Below are 21,318 nucleotides of genomic sequence, written 5' to 3'. Positions count from 1 at the left end.
TTGCAGATTGACAGGGACAATTTCTAATCTTACCTGTTGGTGGAAGGGTGTGGATGCATGGCAAAGCTCAAATTTTATTCCCCCAAAAACAGACAAGTGATTCAGTTAATTTTTTGTCCTGATTTGGCATTTCTTAAAAGGTATTTAAAGCTTGTGTTCAGGTGAACCATTTTAGAAACACAGCAGGTTATCAGCACCTTCCTATAGCCTCAGAAGAAGTAAACATACTATCATCCAACAGCATATAAAAGAAGTGGTCTTAAATACCTGTGCAAGCCTCCCTTTAAGGAAACATTACCACTGTAAGAAGAATACCACGCTTTTGTATTACCTGCAAGCCTCAGCACATAGGGAACTGATAGGCATTTACAAGAGATTTATACAGTAGTAGGAAGGTTGAAACATTTTCCCCTGCTAACAGGTCTGCTAAAACAAACAGAAGTGACAAAATTATTCTGCAGCTTAACCCCACGGATTCATTACCAGCTTTCAGGCTGGGAAGACAACCATCCACTAAAGTCTAGATATGCAGCACTAGTTAAAACCTAGCGAGATGTTATCAATGCATCTAACACTGTGTTTGACATTCACAGCATCTGACTACAGTCATTTCTCAGCTTAATATACTCAAACAAGTAACGTCATGTCACATTGCAACAGCACATCTCAAAATCACTCTCCCCAAAAAAATCTGAACTGTTTCACTGCATTAAAACAACACAAACAAAATAAAAACAAAAAAACTAAAACCAAACTCCAAATCTCAGAAACTCTGAATAGGCAAAATTCTACAAATCACAAAAGATGAGTTTATTCCTGCAGAATCTGAACTGCGACTCTGCTCCTAAAGGTATTAATGCACCATACACCAGGTATAGAAAGTAAAAATGAGTAACTATCAGTCAACATGTACTATTAAGAAACAAAAACATACATTTGCCAAGTTGTGCTACAACATTACATCTCAATTGTTACACATGACAAGTCAGACTTTAGGTTCACAAGGCTTTTGTAACAAGAGATGTCCTCTTCCCAGTTCACCATCTGTGAAAAACAATTACATACCAGTGTGTTTGACAGGCTGATAAAACCACAGTAATACACCAAGTACTTTAAGTCTTGTAACAAGTCAAAAGTAGATATTCAGCAGTAATTCTAATTTCAAGTGCCTCAACATGCTGTTATTTTATGAAATAAAACAGAAAAAACCAAAAGATCTACTAGAAGCTGTTAGATAAATCAGTGTTCTCATTCCTACCCTGAATTTCTGAATACTGTTCCAAAGCTAGGCACATAATGTTACATGCCAAGAATCTCTCCCTAACACCTTCCAATTGAAAGAAAAACAATCCCTAGTTTCCTCCAAGTATCAAAACCTATATTAATTTCACATGCCAATAAAGAAAATCACTACACACATTAGGGCTGCTGTGATAGGGGCTGTAAGGAACCCTCATTTTACAGTGATACAAAACACAAAAATGCTAAGCTGACAAAGGAGGTTTAAGGACCCCAGACCTTGAAAACAAAGCAAGTTTCAAGTCAATGCCCAAAACAAGGCTTCAAAGAATGCCACAGTCCCTTGTAAAACTGCCTTTGTCGCACCCAAGGGGCAGAAGTGACACAGAATCCAACCATCCTCATCAGATCAGTGTTTCAGCTCTACAATCTCTGTTCCAACAAGAAGCTGACAAGAAACTCAAAGCTCAATTTGACTCAGAGCCATCTGTGGAGAAGGAAGTGTCTTCCTGATTTTTTAGTTGATATTTGGTTTATGACAGAACACAACACTGTACATAAAACTCTTAATATCAAAAAGTAATTGTGAAAGATGACGCTGTGAAATTCTGAATTACCAGCATAACATTAACCTTTACCATCAGCACATTCAAAGAATTACTGAGTGACTAAACATTTGGGACCCCCTGGCTCAACCACAGAGACTTCACAAGTACCATTGGTGAAACCCTGTACAAAGGTGCATAAGATGCTCACTACATATTTAAGAGTAAGTATCACTACTGTAACGTAGTATGTTGAGACAACCCATGCACACCTTCTTGGGAAACAAACAAAAAAAAGATTACTTTGAAGTTTTGAATGGCATTGATATTCTAAGGAAAGAATTAAGTCTAGCAAGCTTCTCTGGCTTCTTGAGACTTTGTTTAACACTAAAAAAAAATAAATCTTTAAATGCATAATACATTAAACTACCTGAAAAAGCAACTCATATAGCTTCTGTAAACTAAAAAAAAACCCTGAAGGGATACCAAAAACAATCAGCTGTACATCATAAGATAACTTTTCCAAAATCCTCTGTGGCTAATACGTAACAGTGCATTTTTCAGGGGGTGGGGTTGGGGGTGGTTACGAGCCAAAAAAAAAGAAAAAAACCACACCCCAAAAAACCCCAAGAACACCCTACCAAACTTATACAAGACAGTGAGTAAAAAGGCTAATTAAGAGGACAAATCACATCTGAGACAAAGCAGTCTGAGCAGTCCTATTTACAAATACATTGCTTGAAACGTTAGTACTTCTTAATGCAAGTTACAATTTCATTCACAATGAAATACTGGAGCCAGTTTCAGGGTTTCTGTTACTTTGAAATTTCTACTTCATATCTAAAAATCAATCTTAATTGATTATAAACACTTTTAAGTCCCTTAAGTATATCACTTTCAGAGACAAGAAATTCTGGATACTTGATAAGATTACTTCATCCCAAGTTAAAGTACGAATCAGGAAACCAAAACTATTTAAATGTGTGAATGATACAACTAGCAGGAAGTTCAAGTCATTACATTGCCTTTGTTATGCTGGGATAAAGATTTCTTAAAAATAAAAATGAAGTTGAATCTACAAGATGTTTAATAATGTAATTCTCTGTGCAGAAAAAACAACCCAATGCTGCACGGTAAGTGGTTTTAAATATTTTAACCATTTTTAGCTATATAAATTGTGTCAGAAGGAAGACTAAAACTTAACCATCATTTAATGACTAAAAATCCACCTGCCATTCTAACAGCAAGATCTGGAGCTCAGTGTGGTGCTCACCCACACCAGCCACCTCATTAAGGGGTATACCTGAGTAGTGTCATCTTTTAATCAACACATTTACACCACTTCCATTGCAACTGGAACAAGTCCAGAAAACATGAGAGATCAAGAGGCACGAAACTGATGTTTTTATGCCAGCCAGTGTATCAATATTGCCAGTGTGCCTGGCCTGCCAGCTGCCCCACAAGCAGCTAGTTAGCTACCCCTGCTCTCCCACACACCACCCAGTCTCCATGTAGCCCACAGAAGTGGGAAGTGGGAAAGTCAGGCTCAGCTTGGTGTGTAGTGTTCATCTCACCAATGTCAGTTTTGGCTATTCTGTGGATACAGAAGGTAAGTTTTCAGGAACTTTGGTAAGATGTGCATTTAGCTGCTTTTGAAAGTTGGTTACTAAGTGGAAAAGAGAACAAATTCACTGACATTCTAATTCCTCTGCATCTACGAACTTCATTACAAGATAACTGGTCCTTTAAGTTCTTCATTTCTGCTCTTGCCTCTAAACATTACAGGATCTGGTCTCAGAAACCCAGAAGATACACGCTTACAGGAAAGAGCTACCCTGAATACATAGCTGGGATAGTAAAGTAGCTTGATTAAACATACAGGGTACCTGAAGAGTTTGAAATTAGCAAGTCAATTCCAGACTACTTCCACCTGCCTAACTGAAAGAAAAAAAATGGTTCGGTTCCAACAGCTGGATTGGATTTAACTAATACCTCCCCTCTTGCATATGAGCATACCCAAGAGTATATAGTTTAAATACTTTACAACATAGGTGTGGGTGCAACACAGTGAAAGGAGAAGGTGTTTGCATTCATGAAGTAAACACTATTATTCCCTGGAAACTGCTTTACTAGCCTTTTTTCTTTATTTCTTCTCTGACACCTTTTAATAAGCATGAAATACTGCAATGCACATGAAAATGCAAAAGCGTCAGGAGCTGGACTGGTTTTGGGCAGAAAAAATTCAGGTGTTTGTTTGTATACAATGGTTGAGATTATGGTTGTCAGCTAGCCTATCTTTGGTTAAGATTAGAAGTTAAATATTCCATACTTGCATAGGAATAATTTCTTAGTATGTGTAAAGCTGAGGTTTAGACTGATTATATTGTTCTACTTTTTCTGGTATATCTGGCTTCAGCCAAAAACAGAGATAAAGGGACACTGTGCAAGGTGATATTGCTGTTGCATCTGTTCACTTCCCAAGTGCCTATAGCTTACTCCAAGAACTGCGAGCAAATCACAACACGGGACAAAAAAATTCTGGAACTATTAAATCACAGTTCTGAGACATCATGATGGTCTGAATGCAACTCAATCCCAACTGAAAGAACTAAAGCCAATGATGCTGTGCACACTGATCCCCTCTATTTCTTTTGGACATGCAAAAAGATTTGACATCCATGTCAAACTAAATCAAATGTTTAGCCAAAACTGACTCTTCCTGCTAGGTTTATTCCTTATAGTTACGAGCATCATGAATTTTTTCCTCCTCAGTGCATGCTCTAGGCAGACTCTTCTTCTCCACACCCAATTTTGAGATTTACCTAATTACCAAGTATTACCAAGTACTACCATAAACCTCCAAATTGTCCTTCTAAGAAAAACAGTAAAAAATTTTTCAGTCATGTAGACTACAAAGTTAGAACAACTTCACTTCTGGCTTTGTTATCATAGCTCTGTATTAAATTATGCTGACCCAGTTAGAAATACAGGTAGGGATCATGGATTCCACAGTGCAAACAATGAGGTACCAAAGCAGCCAAATACACTGAAAATGTGCCTGTACCCTGACCTAAGATTCCAAGAGAGTTTTCTCATTTTCTTACTGTTTAACCCAAAAGGTATTTGCTCCTTTTTTAGGGAAACATTCTATTATTTTGCAGAAAGTATTAGAACCCGGTTCAGGCTCTGTGTGCTGCAGAACCTTAATATTACAAGGTTTCCTTTTGTCTTATAACCTTATAACCGTACCAGTTCCATCAGGAGCAGAACGCAGTATTTACACTGCTGTATTTTATGCCATAACCTGTCTGGGACACTCTGTTCCTCAGGGTTAATAAAGGCCACTGAAGGAAAACTAGTTCTTTTGCAGTTGGAGCTGCCACACTTTTTTTTTTAATCCCCAGTTTGCGCCCCCCCCCCCCCCCCAAATGAATACCAGCTGCTTTCTGTTAGCCAGTCTGTGGCAAGATAATTCACATATCTGAACCTGGCTAGTCTCAGCAAACTGGATGCATGACATATCCACTATGACTCTTACTTAGTGATGGGTAGTGACTCACTGAAGTCAGACATGCATGCCAATATGGTGTTGACTCACCTGAAAGCCCTATGGAAGCAGACAAAGCTGCCCAGCCACATTATCTGCTTCCACTGCTCCAAAAGATCTTGGCAGAAAAGCAATTGCTAAGTTTATTTCTTACCAGCTCTTTTGTAAGCATATTCTTTGATGTCCCGATATCCTCTCTGCATTTGTTTAACCTGCATACTGAGCTATGACCAGCAGTGAGATGTGAGCACTCGTGTTTTTGTTTCCACATACCAATTACCCAGTTTACAAGTACAGACTTCTCAAACAATCCTCAGGAGGCTGGACCTGAAGCAATTTAATTGGCTGCATTCAACACAAAATGCACAGATATTGAAGGACACAAAGCAATCCAGATTACAATCAGCATGTTATCTGATGCTGTAATACAGAATAAAAGGCAAGCTGGAATTGTCTATTCAACATCAAAACTCAACGGGGGAAGACAGAATCTCATACATTTCCAGTTACTGCTGTTGTGTGAATCAAGGACTTTATGCCCAGTCAAAAGTTTTACAGCATTTCCATTCGATTGTCTTAACACTGTCAACCACACCTTCCTGACATCAGACCGAAGACCACAACACAAGCCATATGGGCTCCAGCTGAAGTCAGACTGAAGTTTCCAGGTAATTCCACAGCAATGCAAGCTAACTCATCCCTACCCAATAAGGCACGCAGCAAGGATCACCTTGGATCACTAACTCAAAAGTGCTCATTTTGTCCTGTGGTCCTAACAGGACAAAGAACCTGTCCACATGGTGTTCCAAAGAACAGCAGCGATACAGCCAATCCTACCTCCACTCTGACAAGGGCCCACCTTGAAGAACTTAACTGTGGAGCTTGCTCATTTATGCTACAGCCCAAAAGAAAGTATTGGTCTGAAGGACACTTGTATCAAGTCTTTCTTCTTTTCCTGTACCTTTTGGAAACAGAAAGGCATACTGTATTTTATAATGATGCCAGCTCTGCCTTATCTGAATATTGTGATATGCTAAATAAGCACCAAGAACAGCAGATAATCAAGATAGCTTAATTACATGATTCCTATCCACACTTTTTTAAAGTTAGAAGATTAGGCTTCTCGACACATTCGAAGTACGTACAAGGATTTGAAATTTGGTAGTTTTAAGTCACAGGAATCTGCTTTAGCCAGTACACAAATTTCTGTTCAGATGTGTGAACACTAAAAAGATATGTTATTTCCCTGTACTGCACAAACAGTGTAGCAGATGCTTTAGAATCTCCCAGAAACATGTTTATCCTGACCTTGAGGGAGAACAACTGATGCACCTACACAACTCTCCCAAGACATGACACCACCTCTATCCTCCCCTAAAATTTCTAAGCAAGCAGCCCTCCCATTCCCTTACCAAGGAGGGAAAGTACACTGACCCTTTTACTCAAGCAGAAGAGTTGACTGCCATTGCAAAAGTGCAGGAGTCCCTCTCCTCTCCTGCAGTCTAGAAGACCCCATCTGAGGTATAGGTTCAGTTTTTTCTAACAGATGTTACCAGAAACCAAATCCAACACTTTTAAAGCCATAGCAGCCAAAATACCGTCTTTGCTTGTTTACAGGCCATGAAAACAGAAAACAGCAGAGCAAAATTAAAATGGCTGTTCATGGTATATAGGTGCAAACACCAGACTAAAATTTTGATCTCTAGATCAGCGCAAAGACTTAAATTCTTTTAAATGTAAAAGCTTTTATAAAATTGTAGATAACTACTTTCAAGAATCTAATTACAAAATAAGTGTTTGGTCAGAAACACCTCACAGAACTCTGGGGCAAATGCCACAGAAGACTAGAAATTCTTAAACTTGCCAAATATTTATACCAGTTTCCCTTAGGAAGAAAAAAAGAAAAAAGAAAACCTACTAGGCTAAATACTAGCCAGATACCTTATTGTGCAGTTTATGTTTGAACAAAGACACCCCATTTCCAGACACTTAAACAGTCTTCAACTGTAATATCAAAGTGCCTCAGACAAACATTCTACGATATATAAGCACCTCCCTGTGAAATAAGAAAAAAACCCTCCTATTATTCGATCTATAAAATGGGAAATAATAATTGCAATTTGCATACATTCACAGGGTGCCATGAAAAAAAACCAACAAATCAAGTCCCTACAGAGCTAGTCTATATTCAACCACGACAAGCTTTTCTGGTATATTACATGGCTCAAATGAAATCAGATTTTTTTTCCTGTTTTTTGAAAGATATAATCAAAAGGCAAAAAAAGATTAAACATGTGCTAGCTGCCTAATCAAATCTATGAAGGGATCATTCTGCTCAAGATGCAAGAGAAAACAATCAACCCAGCTGACAACCCAGGAAGAAGATGGAGCATTAGGAACTAGAAAATACACACCAGTAACATCCCACGATCTTTTTATGAACCCTGTCAGCAATCCTTCTGATTTAATCATTTCAATGTCATGAATTCTAGATGCTTCTAGATCACTTCTTAACATGACATAAACCCTGACTCCATGTTTCTGCCATTTGAACATTTTAGATATCATACTTCTCTCCTTGAGGATACCCTTTTTATGGAAGGATGTATAAATTAGAATTTTGGAAAACTTAAGATATTGGCTAGCCCTAACTCATTACTTAAGCCACCAAAAGTGGTCTGATTTTGATCAACAAGAACCAATACAAAACTCCTTCAAACCTCACAGCTATAGGGCCCAGGAAAACACAGGTTATACTAAGCACAGAGGTATAGTGGGCTATACGCCTATAGGCAAGAGGCATGGGAAGAGGGTACTGCCAGATTCTGAACTGCCACTGGCAGCTCATGATGCTCAAAGGTGCTCTCACATTGATTGCCTGTGTCAGAGCTCCTTAAACATCTCTTTTGTCCGGAAGGTTGCTCTTCGCTGCTGTTTCTCCACTGCCATGAATACTACCTATTACCAGTCCACATTTTTCTTGCACACTTCACGAACACTGGTTAACAGGATCCTGCCGACTCCTAGCAGGGTGCTCTGGTTTCAGGATTCTCTGTTGATGTGGAAACCCCTCTGTATCTGGCTGCAAATCAGATTTTTGGTGCAGAAAAATTCACTAACACTGACTCTGCATCTAACATTTGTGTGCATGAAAAAAAGCAAGAGACCCTAATGCCAAAAACCTGCATGCAAAGACAGTCATCTGCTGGTTAGGGTGACCTTAGCTTACCTGAGAAAGAGACACAATGTCTCTCTGCAGAATTTCATCAACTTTCTGACTTACACTGTAGTTGACTAAGGAAAAACAAGGACTAGGATGTCCTGAGAACGGCAAACCTGAAATCTCACACTGCATCTGACCAGGAATCCCTTACTGCATCTCGGAAAATCTAGCCACAGGTCACCCTATCATCCTCTCTGACCACCTTCTCCTCATGCTGATGAACTTTGACTACGTTCCACACCAGCAAGTTTGCAACAGGGCTTGCGCACTCGCTAGAATACACTTCCATCAAGGCTAACAAGCCTAAATATGAGGAAGCCAAACTTCTACAAGTTGATTTTGCAAATCACTTATTCTACCACTACCTCCAAAAGTCCACCTGTTACCGAATCTGACACCAACCAAGGTTAAAAATGCAGAAGAAGAGATCCTCAGCTGGTCAAACATAACAGAATACAAAGGAAACAAGTCATTCAGTAATAGGTGTTTGAATAGGGAAGATACTAATTTTGTCTCCTGTTCCACAGACATTAATACAGTATATAATCCTGCTTTGTACTTGCTGTACTTATTAAACTCACACAGAAAAATCAAGTTTAAAACTGACTGTATTTGCTTAACCTGAGAAAGGAGACAAGTGTCAGCTGACCTAAAACAAACAATATGGAGCTTCCCCAGCAGATTTAGTGGTGTCAATTTCACTGTGAAGGAGTAACCATCCAACAGTGAAGTATCACTAGACAAGATACACCACCTCCCTTTCACACTGACCTCTTTGAGCCACCACTGGTCTTCTACAGACGTGAAGGGCTGGCTCAGGAAGCTAAGGGAGCAGAAAATTAAAGAAACTTGAAGAGCTTTGCAACTAGTTTACTCCAAGGCACAGACAGTTCTGATGCAGGACTAACTTTTTGGAAGATACTAACTCTTCTGGCTACCCATGTCAACTTTTGTGAAATGGAATGCAAAGCCCACAGCTTCCGCTATTAGAGAACTAATCAGGAATTCGATATCAGAGTTTCATAGTGTTGGGTATTTTGGAAACAACTCTATTCTTGGAAAATATATAGGTTTTACATTTCTTTTTTATTTCAAGTCAGTTCATTCGGCAATTTGTCTTTATTACTTGATGACATGCCCCATCAGCTTCAACCAGTTCATTGCCTCTTCTAGCCTAGTCTTATAAATTAGATGCCTCATTCCACTTCCAATCACACAATAAATACAAATCTGATCACTCACTTGTAGCTGGTACATCCTCCTAATTGCTGTCTTTTCAGATAACAGTTTTAGAGGACAAAATGCCCTGCTTGGATTTCTGCTGGAACCACACAAATATTACGAAAGCCTCAAAGAAATCAGGTAAAAATAGTTAAAGAGCTCTTTAGTGTGACAGTTACACTGCTACCAACTTTGACGGTTTACAAGTTAAAAATCAATCCTTTTAATAGAGGAAGCTTTAGAGATACCAGTGCACATGCTGCAGTGTAAGAAATACACAAGAATGAAGAAAAACAAACTCTGCAATTACAGGAAGATTAGTGAAAGCTTGGTATATCGCAAGAAAAAAACCAGTAATATCTGGGCCTCAATACAGCAAGCACAGATCCCAATCAGCTTATGAAGATTATGTTCATCATGAGATCCTGTCTCCAAATTGTTTTCTCCACAAGTATTTCTGAAATAAACAATAACTTCCTAAGATACCAGTTTAAAATGCAATGCATTCAACTGGTTTTGAACCTCACAAGGAAAATACAAGACAGTACATCTAAATGGACTTATGCTGTTTGTTTTCTGCCGAGAGTCTGCTGTGAAATGTTTCAGAGTTGTACTGTTTCTTGCAGACTAACTAAAGTTTGGAGAATTCCGTAACAACAGCAACTGAGGAGGCTTCCCACATTATCATCTTACTTCCTACCCATGTAATTCTTTCCAAGGTACCAACACGTACACCTGTATTCTCCCAAGAGTATATATATTGGCCTGAAAGAGTAATAAAGAAGCTGCAGGAGTCAGAGCCTAGAAACTCCGCATTACAGTATTGGATATTATATTAAATCCAGTTCCCAACAGGAAGCTACCCAACACCTGTGTTTTCACTTAAAGTACTGAGATTCACCAAGCCAGCGAATTACCTTAAACCAACCTAAATCAGCTGTTACAGTCCTACTTGCTCCCAGCCCTTCTTTTGCCAGAATCCATCCCTGTGCCAGCAAAGTGAAAGGCAGAAAGCCAATCAGTCTGTAAAAGTGAACTCCTGAAAGAAAACTGGATTGTTGCAAAGTAGCAATCCCAGAAAGCCTCTTACTCCTAGCTACAAGCCTTGTTTCATGTACTGTTTGAGGGAGACAGCAAAAACACTAGTCAGTCCACGGAACAGCATCAAGAAATGAGCTGGCAGCAGCATGTCTGTTCATTCATTAACACTGCACAGCTATGGTACCTCCAATGCAATAAGCCTTTGACACTTGATGGGAACACAGGTTTAAGTCAACCTATACCCTTCTCAGATGCTCAGAGACTGCACGAGATTTGGCCTCCCCAAAATGATATTCCTCCGCTTGCAAAAAAAAACCCTGATGGCAGCATGACAGAAAAATGCAAATAAATTTAAGCATCCTTAAGTACTAAATCCACACTGTTAGCAAAGCAGCAACAGCAAATACACTGAAGCTACCAGAGCTGACGATGGAGGTCTGGGCTAAGCTGTTTCTTCCTCCACCTGAACTGGGGTCAGGATGCTGAAGGTACAGAATAAAAATGGATCCTTTTTCCCCTCAGTTTTAGTCAGGGATCCTGACTAATATCCGACAAAAAGACATAAGCTGAATTGTTTGATCTGTCACAAACATTAGAACAGTGAGCCAACATCTAGGTGTCTGCTACTGTAATAAAGAGTAAGTAATACTTTAGGCCAAGAAGTCAGAGTAAAAAAAAACTAAGAAGGATGTTACTAGGCAAAGAATGAAGCTGAAGAACTGCAAACAAAGATCAGAAGGCTCAAATTAGATTTTCTAAAGCTAGGCTAGCTTAGATGTCAATATAAACAAATAAACACAGCAGTTACAAGGGATATTACAAATTACGTGATTGCAACTGTTTAATCTTGCCCTGTAAAGCCTCAATTGTATTGGAATAATCAGTGTCATACATTTCAAAGAAACCCACTGAGACTTGAGACTACAGGCCTACGATCAACACAGGAAAGCTTACTCTTCATATATGGGATAATTTAAGAAGCCCTTTCACATCTCTGAAAAACATCAAATTCAGAAGTTTGTGAGGAGAAACTGTTCTGGCACTTGTTTGTCCAGATGAAGCCACTAGTGTCTTGGCTCCTTATCGCTCATCTCTGCAGGTTCAGGTTAGCTCTCTGCTGCTAATCACATGTCAGTACCTACAAAAATAGAAGAGTCTCACTAATAAAAACAAGAACACAAACTCATATGAAGTGAGTAACACAGTTTCTGTCATTTGATCTTCCTGTTATCCCTCTTGGGGGATAAATACTTTCTAAAAGTTGTAATACCTGAAAATCAGAACCCTAGAAATCTATATACACAACTCTACCTCAACAGAGGCACCCAACAAAAAGGTAAGAAACTTCCACCCGAACCTGAAACTAGGAGAAGTGGAGTGAACGTGTACAGGTCAAGGATTCAGAAGCTTTGACTTCTGCTCAACAGATCAGTTTCTTTGCTCTTAGAAAAGCAGCATAGTGAGAAGTTGCATAGGGTACCAAGGTCTGTCTTAACATAATACAGAAAAGTACTTACTCATCCTTCATTTCCCTTAAAAATTGCATTAACAAAAAGGGAAAGAGAATTATATGGCCTAGCAAACCCAGTAATAAAATACAAGTTAACTACAAATTAAAGGAGTAAGTATTTTGGTTTGCCAAAAGAGTCTGTACCCAGAGGGGATCAATAACTCACCAGTATTTATTAGAAGCCGAAGCAAGATTACTAAAGAATGTATTCAAGCCTGATGAGTTCAAAGGCAGTGACTGTTTCCAGGCAGAAGGTGACTCAAGCACCACTGTTTTCAAACCGAATTTGAGAGCCTATGGCTCTGAATATTTTGTGTTTTCCAAAGGATATAATCTAGATACCAGACCATGATTTATTACTCCACCAACCAAACCACTTATTTTCTCTTTGGTGGAATTTGACAAAATGTGTGGATGCAGATCAATGCCAATGAAACATCACTGATTTTTCTTGAAGCAGAAAACTGGAGGCAGGATCTCTTAAGTAAAACTCCTCACTGAAGCACAGGGACCAAAGCAAGTGTATTTAATTGTGACAGTTGGGAATTATGTATATTTGATTTAGAAAAGAAACACTGTGGAAAACATAACTTTCACTAAATACAAACTGTCCCATCAGCAGGTCAATCTGTGTACCAGTATCTCAAGAGAAGCACAGTAAGTAATGGCAACTATACAGCACTGCTGTGCTCCTTCATCCTCCCCTATAAACTTAATTTACATTGCTTTATTTCTAGAGACCTAAGTTTACTTATAAGGGTACTTCTAACACAAACTTTTAAATTAGCACCATGATCAGAAAAAAGTCAAAAACAAGATGCAGCAGAAAATTTCAGACATTTAATACAAATTGAGCTGTACTGAATGACACTGACACATTTCTAATCTTTTACAATCCTTTAAATGAATCTAAATTTAATTTTAACATATCTCCATGGGTATACAAATTTTACATACTTCTGTGTTTCACCCGTTTGTTGCCCCCAAAAGAAAGATGCTTCTTCGATTTTAACCTTTTTCAAAAGCATGGATGAAAGCTTTAGCCACATTAACACTGGTGGAGCTGTATACCAAAGTCTTAGGCTGAGCCACAAAAGGAAGTCAGTCAGCACACTAGAAGATAACACTAGAGGGGATATGCTTCTCTGTAACAGCAAATACCCTATTCCAAAATAATTACTCCCCTTCAGGAGGAAATAAAAGCTAAGCTACCTTAGCTGGTCTGGTATAACTAATTTCAGTAAAGCTGAGGCAGTCAAGTCCCCTCTCCCCCCACCCCCACTCCCCACAGAGGCAGATATTTAATTCCCCTAGTCTCGGGTGTGCTATAATATAAGCAAGTATGGATGACAGATCAGTTCACACTAGGCATGAACATATCTAACCTTTCCCTGTTTGGAGCTCTGATGGATTCAGGCCAGTGACTGAGAAAGCAGCAACAAAGCCAGTAACGAACACAGGGAGATGAGACAAGGACAAAATGAATGAGGAGCAGCAGGAAGAGTTTCACTAGATGAGAAGGGGAAAAAGAAACCCACCGCACCTCCTCCTTACCCTGAAAAGGAACTGCTAAACAGAAGGATGGGCAATTTTTAGTTACTTTCTAACATTTACTTATCTTAGCCAGAAGCACTGAAGTTACCATACTCTTTAGGTACAGTATTTTCTGCGAGAAAGATTCACCATCACCAAGTTAAAGAAAAATTAACATGAAGAATAGTTTAGACCCTGAATGTCATGTTAAAGACACTGCTGCTGCTATGCCTGACCTGCATAAAATTGTCTCCACCCAAACAATAGCAGCAGAGGTGTGAATTTTTCTAAGATACAAAACGTGCTTTTCAAAGGACAAAATTTCAGCCCTACTGATTACAGAAGTGAATTTAAGTCATAAAATCAAGAGAAGTATAGAAAACACCTTCAGGTGAAGTGTAAATCATCTGACACACATTTAGGTTTTCACTTTAGCAAATCCTAATCCGATTTCAATCCTAGTCTGATTTCAGAACAACTCCCTCCCCCTTCCTTTCCTATTACAAAAACTCGAACACAAGATTCGGGATTTCCTTCCTTTCCAACTGGGACTGGAATTGAAGATGTCCCCGGTAATGACACACAGATTCAGAAGACCTTCGGAATAGCTCCAGGGGAAAAAAAGCTTCTAATCGCCCGTCGTCTCACAAATTCGGGGGAGTAAACTACTACCCCATTAGCCTCAGTAAGCACCACACTCCTTCCCGATTTAGATGAAGACGCCCAGCAGACCATCACTTATGTGCCTACCAACATTTAAGGAAAAAAAAATAATAAAAGGTTGATTTAAGGCAGTAGAGGGACCAAAATCGGCCAGCACGGCACACTGTAAAAAGACTCATCGGAGCGTGGGAGCGGCCCCTACCACCAGCGCAGGCCTCCGTGTGCGGCAGCGGCGCAGCGGGGCACGGGGGGCCGGGCCGGGCAGCCCCCGGCCCCAGCGGAAGGGCTACCACCGCCCAGAGGGGCCGGCACAAAAGGCGGCCGGCACCATTGTCCACCCCACCCGAGCCCCGACCCCGCCGAGCACAGGGGGAGCAGGACGGGGAGGCAGCCGGGGCGGCAGCGAGGAGCGCCGCGGGCGGCGGGGACGCGAGCCGCGGCGGGGGGTGGCGCATCCCGCCGCCTGCCGGCCCTGCCCGGGCACGGCCACCGCCGCGGGGCCCAGCGGGCCCTCCCGCAGCCCGGCAAGCCGCGGAGGGGGCGCGGCGGGGCCTGCACGCCGCCCGCCGGGGCCGCGCTCGGCTCGGCCGCGCCAACCCTTCCCCCCGCCGCCGCCGCCGCCTCCGCCCCCCGGCGGCCGCGCCCGCATGACGGAGGCGAAAAAAAACCCCGCGGGCGTTTTCCCCGCCGCCGCCCGCCCGCCCCGGGCGGCCGCTCCCCGCCTCCTTCCCGCCGCCCGCCGGCGGCGCCGCCAGCACGGCCAGGCCCCGGCCCCTCCTCTCGCGGCCGCCGGAGGCGGAGGCCGGGCCCGGCCGGGGCCCCGCCGGCCCCGCACCTACCTCCACGTCGCGGCCCTTGTTCTTGAAGCTCTTGATGCGGTGGTTCTCCAGGCCGGCGGCAGCGGCGGCGGCGTTCTCGGCCATGGCGGCGGCGGCGGCTCCCGGCGGCGGCGGCTCCCAGCTCCTGCGAGGCGGCTCCGGCGGCGGCTCCCGGCGGCTCGCGCGAGGGGAGGGCGGGGGGGGAGGAGAGGGGGGCGGGGGGAAGCGGGACGCTCCGTGACGAGCGCGAGGAGGGGAGAAGGGGGGGGGAAGGAGGAGGGGGGGCGGTGAGCGCGCGCGCCGTTGCCGAGTGACGGGGAGAGCGGCCGCGAGCGCACGTGACGCGGCGGGGCGGGATCAGCCAATCCCCGCGCGCCGCGGCCAGCCCCCCGCGCCTCGCCCGTGCTGCGTAGCGAGCGGAGGGGCCGGCGGCCGGGGACTGCGCTTCCCGTCCTGCATCGCGGCGGGCCCCGCGCTGCGCGCTGGGGGCTGTAGTCCCGGCGGGCGGCGGCCTCGCACGTGAGCGGGCGGGAGCGCGCCCTGCGGGGCGGGCGGGGGCGCCGCCGGCCTCAGCTTCGGGCCGGGCACGGTGCTGGACGCTGTGCGGCTCCGGGGAGCGTCGGGGCCGGCGGGGAGGGCCTGGCAGTGGGGCGCCGCTCGTGCTTCTTGGGGGGGGCGCGGGGCGCCGCTTGCCCCGTTGGGGGTCAACCCCGCAGAGGGGCTGCGGTGGGCTCAGGATCCCCCCTGCCTCCAGGCGGCTCCCTGAGCCCCTGCGGCCTTGTCAGCTGCGGGCTTGTCCCCCTCAAATGCACTGTGTGTGGTGATCTCGCTGGTGGCTCACCCTCACAGCCGGCCTCGCGCAGCTCCCCAGCCAAGGGTGCACCGGGGTTTCAGCTCCGCGCCTTGCTGTGCTCCAGAAGAGTGCACTGATACTGCTATATGTTGCCGGTGCGACAATCACCTGGTGAATCCAGGTGTTTGGGAAGCCCTTAATCTCCTTCAGCTTGCCTGCCGTGCAAGCAGCCCCTACCTGGAAAGCAAATACAGCACTCTGTGAACATGCCCTTCGTACCACAAGTGCATGTGGCAGTTGAGGCCATCCCCAGGGTGTTGCACCTACCATAATGCAGAGCACAAATGGCCTTTGTAGGTAATTGTAATTTGTAGGCAATGTAGAGGGTGGTAAGCAGTGATCTTATACCTCCCATAAAGCCTAGTATAATTTCTTAGGAAGAAATGCATCCAGGAAAACCAAAACCCCAAAATAACAAATACATGTAATGTTCCTGTCCAGGTCACCTTATACCACATCAGGTTCTGCAACAGACCCTTATAGCTACATATAAGATGTTCACAGACCTCTTTCTCATAAAGAGTCTCTCCCTCTAACTGACAGTTCAGCTTTTTAATTGCCTTCCCCCAGCCCCTCTTTATAGCATTCAAATGACTGTAACTTGTAACTCGCAGTTCTGGCAAAACAAAGCTTGCAGCCTGATGGAGACGAATAAAAATCTGGAAGACTCATGCTCTTCTTCACTGTCGTTCAGCTGCGTGCCAAATGTTCTTATCTGAGGGATCAATGTAGCATTTCCATCCTTCTCATATCCAAGTAGTTTCAGCTTCCAATGCACATTCCTCTGTGCCTTTTCCCGGCGACTTTTTCTGGGTGTGCTGGACCATTATTGCTAGCAATGGAAGAGAAAAAGGAGCCAGGAGCAGGCAAAGCCCAAATGGCACAACCAATGTGACCACTGTTTGTCAAGATTGCTAATGTCAGAGATGGCTTCTGAGTTCTGGCACTTGCTTTTTTGAAGGAGAATTGGATTCAGTCATCCAGCTGTCTTTCAGAGAGCTGCTAAAGCAGATTCAGCTGCTGAGAACTTTGTTTTACCCGCCAGGGAAGGTGGCCGTAGCTGCCAGCTGTGGCTTACTCAGGCCTGGTAGGACATCAGAGCAATGCCAATCCGATCCCTGCCAGGCTGGGGTGTTGCAGTTATCCTCTGGAGGAGTTGCTCACCATTACCACAAACAAAAGAGTTTGTTCAGCTCCATCCAGTGTAATCTGTGAAGTAAAAGGAAAATTTGCAAATAAAAAATGGAGTGTCTCCAGACTGGGACAACTCAATTTACCAATCCATAAATCTATACACATTCTACTAGAGCAGATTTATACATACAATGGTGGCAATGTCTTTTCTTTCCCATTTCTTCCTATCCATGATATAAGCCTTTCAGAGTTTCTATAGTGATTTCATTAGTCTTAGTAGACACTCAGGAATTGAATGCCTCTTAGACAGAGCTAAATGGAAGTTTGATTAGTTTTACTGCCTGAGAAAAGCTTCTTGGTGGAGCTCTTGACTAGATAATTAAACTTGCATGTACTCAAAGAGAAAACATTTTGATGTAGTTAAGCAAATACTACTTTTTGGCACTGTAATTAACAGACACTACTAAAATATAAAGAATGAGTACTTCGCTACTTTGGAAACTGAATGACATGTGGTCCAGCGTAGCCATTCTTCCTCATCATATGAACTTCGTATCAAAGTGTACTTGTCACCAAGACCTACAAGATACATGTCAAGGCCATAAACACACTTATAGAATTTACTGGCCCTGAGCAGCCTCCCCACACTCCATTTTAGCCCCCTGCCGCAGTGATGCTGCAGCAGTGGCAGTCTCCACCTCCACTGCAGCCCTGGCCCAGATGCACAGGCTGATGTCCTGGCTGAGCCGAAAAGGGGTTCCTGGGTGATGGGAAGGGGTGAAGGGGTGGAAAAGAGGCTAGTTAGGGCCAGCAAGGTTTGTGGGAGCCTTCAGTGCCCTGACAACATAAATTTCATAGCTTAAAGAGCTATGGGGAGGAAAGATCTTTCATAATTGAAATACGTGGGACAATAACAACTCTTCAAGTGTCCCATTACTGAACAAGCTGTCCTTGTTTCTGGGATGACTTGTTGGCTTCAGCAAAACACAACGAACCCAGCAGGTAATATTGCCATATTCTGGGAAGTGCATGTGATCAGCTCAGGAACCCACCTGCAGCTCCAGAGTCGGAGGCCACTCACCCTGTAGTAGCTGGTCACTTGTCCTTTTGCAGTCAGAGATTTTATCTATATCAGTGATTTTGTCTATATCCACTGGACAATACAGATGCAAGAACGTAAAAGAAATGCAAGGAGCCTAAGTCATGCTTTTGCTGGTATTCCCTCCAAGAAGGATTGGGGAGATTTAGGTGCAGTGCTTTAAGATGGTACCTGTTGTCAGTCCTGTCCTGCTAGTGGATGTTAGAAGGCGAGACAGGAGAGGCAAATAAAACATGTATCAGCTCCCTAATCTCTCTGTTCACAGTGATGAGCAGCTGAAGCCAAGACTTGTGGGGTGGAGGAGGTGTGGATGCCTCCCCAGCAGAGGAGCGGGGCAGATGGCAACGTGGTATCATCTTAAACCACTGCTGGCTAAACTTGGCTACAAACCTGTCAATAGTCTGTAAAATCATGCAACTTGTAATCACAGAACAGTACAAGGATTGTTGCTCAAGCCATTAAGTTAACCTAAACGTTCATGGGTTTTGTGTCTTGCTTGCTTATCTCAAAATGGGATGCCTAAGCATCTCTTACTTGAGTTGCGCAACAGCTTTAACTGTGTATTACCATTGGCATGGCAGAGCGAGAGAAAGCTTTTTCTACAAAATTTGCTGCTTTTTTGTGTGTTCTTTAACTCTCAGCAGACGTTAACTCTCATGCCTTGCTTCCCCTTGTCTGTTAGAGGCAGCATGACTGGCACTGGCTCAGACATGGCACGCAGCTGGGGTCCCTGCCCAGATCACCTGCAGCTGTCCCCACCGTACATACAGCTCTCCAGCAACCAGCTGAGCAGCGTCTCATCAGGTGTTGCTCTCTGACAAAAAGGGATGAGTAGCATATAACGTAAACTAAGGCAAAGTCCCCTACAAACAATGCCTTTGACATTCATTTTCCCTTAGGATACATGTACCATTTTGGTGAGACTATTAATGCATGATCGCAGTTCTCTCCATCAGTGATGTAAAAATTTGTCTTCATAGGAAAAGTTATGTTCTTACCTCATGGTAACTAAGGCTTAGTAATGAATGTGAGGTAAATCCTGGTAAACACTCCAGGTCTGTCAAAGGCTGCCATCATGGATGCTAAGAGGTAACATGCACTCGAGGAGACATGAGAGAGGTTCACTGAAGACAAGCCTGCGGAATGTTGCTGTGTACAAAGATCCGCACCCTGAAGTCAGGAAACCCCTGATCTGAAAATGGTTGGAAGCTGGGGAAAGTGATGGGGTAAGCATCACCTTTTTTCCTGTTCTCCTGCTTTTCTTAAGACATCCATTTAGTGATGACAATTGGAGATGCAATACTGAATAAGACAAGCTGTTGGTTTGACCCACAATAGTCCTTATAATTATAGCAGAAAGTTAGTGCTTAGTGAATGACATCACTATGAATTAATACTCTCAGGGCGCAGTGTAGTCCTCCAGTTTCAAAGCAGTAGGTTATGGTTGTCACCAGGCTGTCCTGTTGCTGCTTTGCTCTCCATTCACCCACCCTGGAGGCAGCTTACCTTGTACCAGACTCCAGTGTGGGATGAAAACAGCTGCTCTTTTGGCAGAAAGCCCTAGCTAGGATGTTGTGCACAGGGAAACCCTGCCCTGGCTATAGTGGGGTTATACACCTTATCAAATTTGGCTCTCTTATGTCCTTTCCTGGTCTTTCAACAGTGTCTCAATGGACCTGGCAGTCTTAAATACCTCTGTGCAGCAGTACACCATATCCCACTACCCATAGGCAGCACAGTCAACAGCGCTTTGCAAGAACAGGCAGCAACCCTGGGCTGTCAGGAGGTGTGTGGACTGGTACAGGGCTCAGGGGAATTAAGACTCTCCTCAGTACATCTGTGCCAGGAGCAGTCCCAGAAAGCTGCCCTTGCTGCTGGGAGAAGTCACTTCTGGGGGCAACACAAGAGCTGGTGAAGGAGCTGGCACAAGGCTGGCTTTGGAAGAGCCAGTGAACAGCCCAGGGTCAGGATTTATAAATGCCTCATTATCTGCAGGCTAGAAACAGAAGCACTGAGGGAGCAGCTGACTGGTCTGCTAGCGTTTCCAGAACCTGGGGGATGTTGTTAGTGAAGGAGGAACCTTTGCTTATTCATAGGCCTTCTTTGCTCAGTCCGAGCCAAGTTGCTGACTGAGCATCTTTGACCACACTTTGACCAGGAGGAAAATTAGGGAAAGCTCCTCCTGGGACAGAGCATCATTTTTCTCCTCTGCTATTCTCACAAGAATCCCCAGAGTAAGTACACACCAGTGCCTCATCTGCTGTTTCCCTCTTTCAGGCAGCTCCACACAAGAAGGCTACCTGGGCTTGAGGGTGACAGCAAGGTGGACATGGGATAGGGGCTTCACAGACGAGGGCCTGCCGCCATGGTACCCAAGCAAGAAGAGCTTGCTTGGGGGACAATAGCTGAGGTTAGTCAAAAGCCCAGTCACCAGACAAGACCATAGTGATAAGGCAGGTCCCAGATCACGTCAGGGTCCAGTAAGTTATATAGCCAGGTAGAGAAATAGCTGTAGTATAGCTCAGACAGAGACCAAGGGCAAAAGCCCTGCTTAAAAGCAGTGACCGAGATAAGGGGAGTGAGTCCCCGCCAAGGCTCCTCACAGCTTGTTCTCAAACAGCTCTTTGATTCAAGGCCAGGCAGCTGCACTGTCAAAGCTGGCCCTGGGCCCAGGCAGCCCAGGCCCCAGGAGGATGGGGTTGTGCTCAGGGCTCGGGCACCCACCTGGAGCTGGAGACATCCCTTTCTTCTGATGTCTGAGCTCCAGGCTGCTGCAGAACCAGAGAGATCATGGAGACTTACACCAGGGACTGGACAGCTTTCCCAGATTTAAGGCAGATGGTGATCAGGAGCCAGAATGCCATCCTGCCCAGAGCTTCAGTCCAAGCAAAG

General features: G+C 44.0%; 1 protein-coding gene across 1 annotated transcript in view; it reads right to left on the bottom strand.

The window, feature by feature from the left end:
- Positions 1 to 15,544, bottom strand: part of KPNA3 (karyopherin subunit alpha 3) — a 48,377-nt gene extending 32,833 nt beyond the window's left edge. Inside the window, exon 1 of the mRNA XM_080375081.1 lies at positions 15,362 to 15,544. Within this exon, the coding sequence (XP_080231207.1) occupies positions 15,362 to 15,445 (84 nt within the window). The 5' untranslated portion in view covers positions 15,446 to 15,544. The remainder of the gene's footprint in view (positions 1 to 15,361) is intronic.
- Positions 15,545 to 21,318: the final 5,774 nt, after the last annotated feature.

Source organism: Falco punctatus (assembly GCF_963210335.1).
Source record: "Falco punctatus genome assembly, chromosome: 2".
Lineage (NCBI taxonomy): Eukaryota > Metazoa > Chordata > Aves > Falconiformes > Falconidae > Falco > Falco punctatus.
The sequence above is the reverse complement of the archived record's forward strand: the minus strand, read 5'-3'. Positions and strand labels throughout refer to the sequence as shown.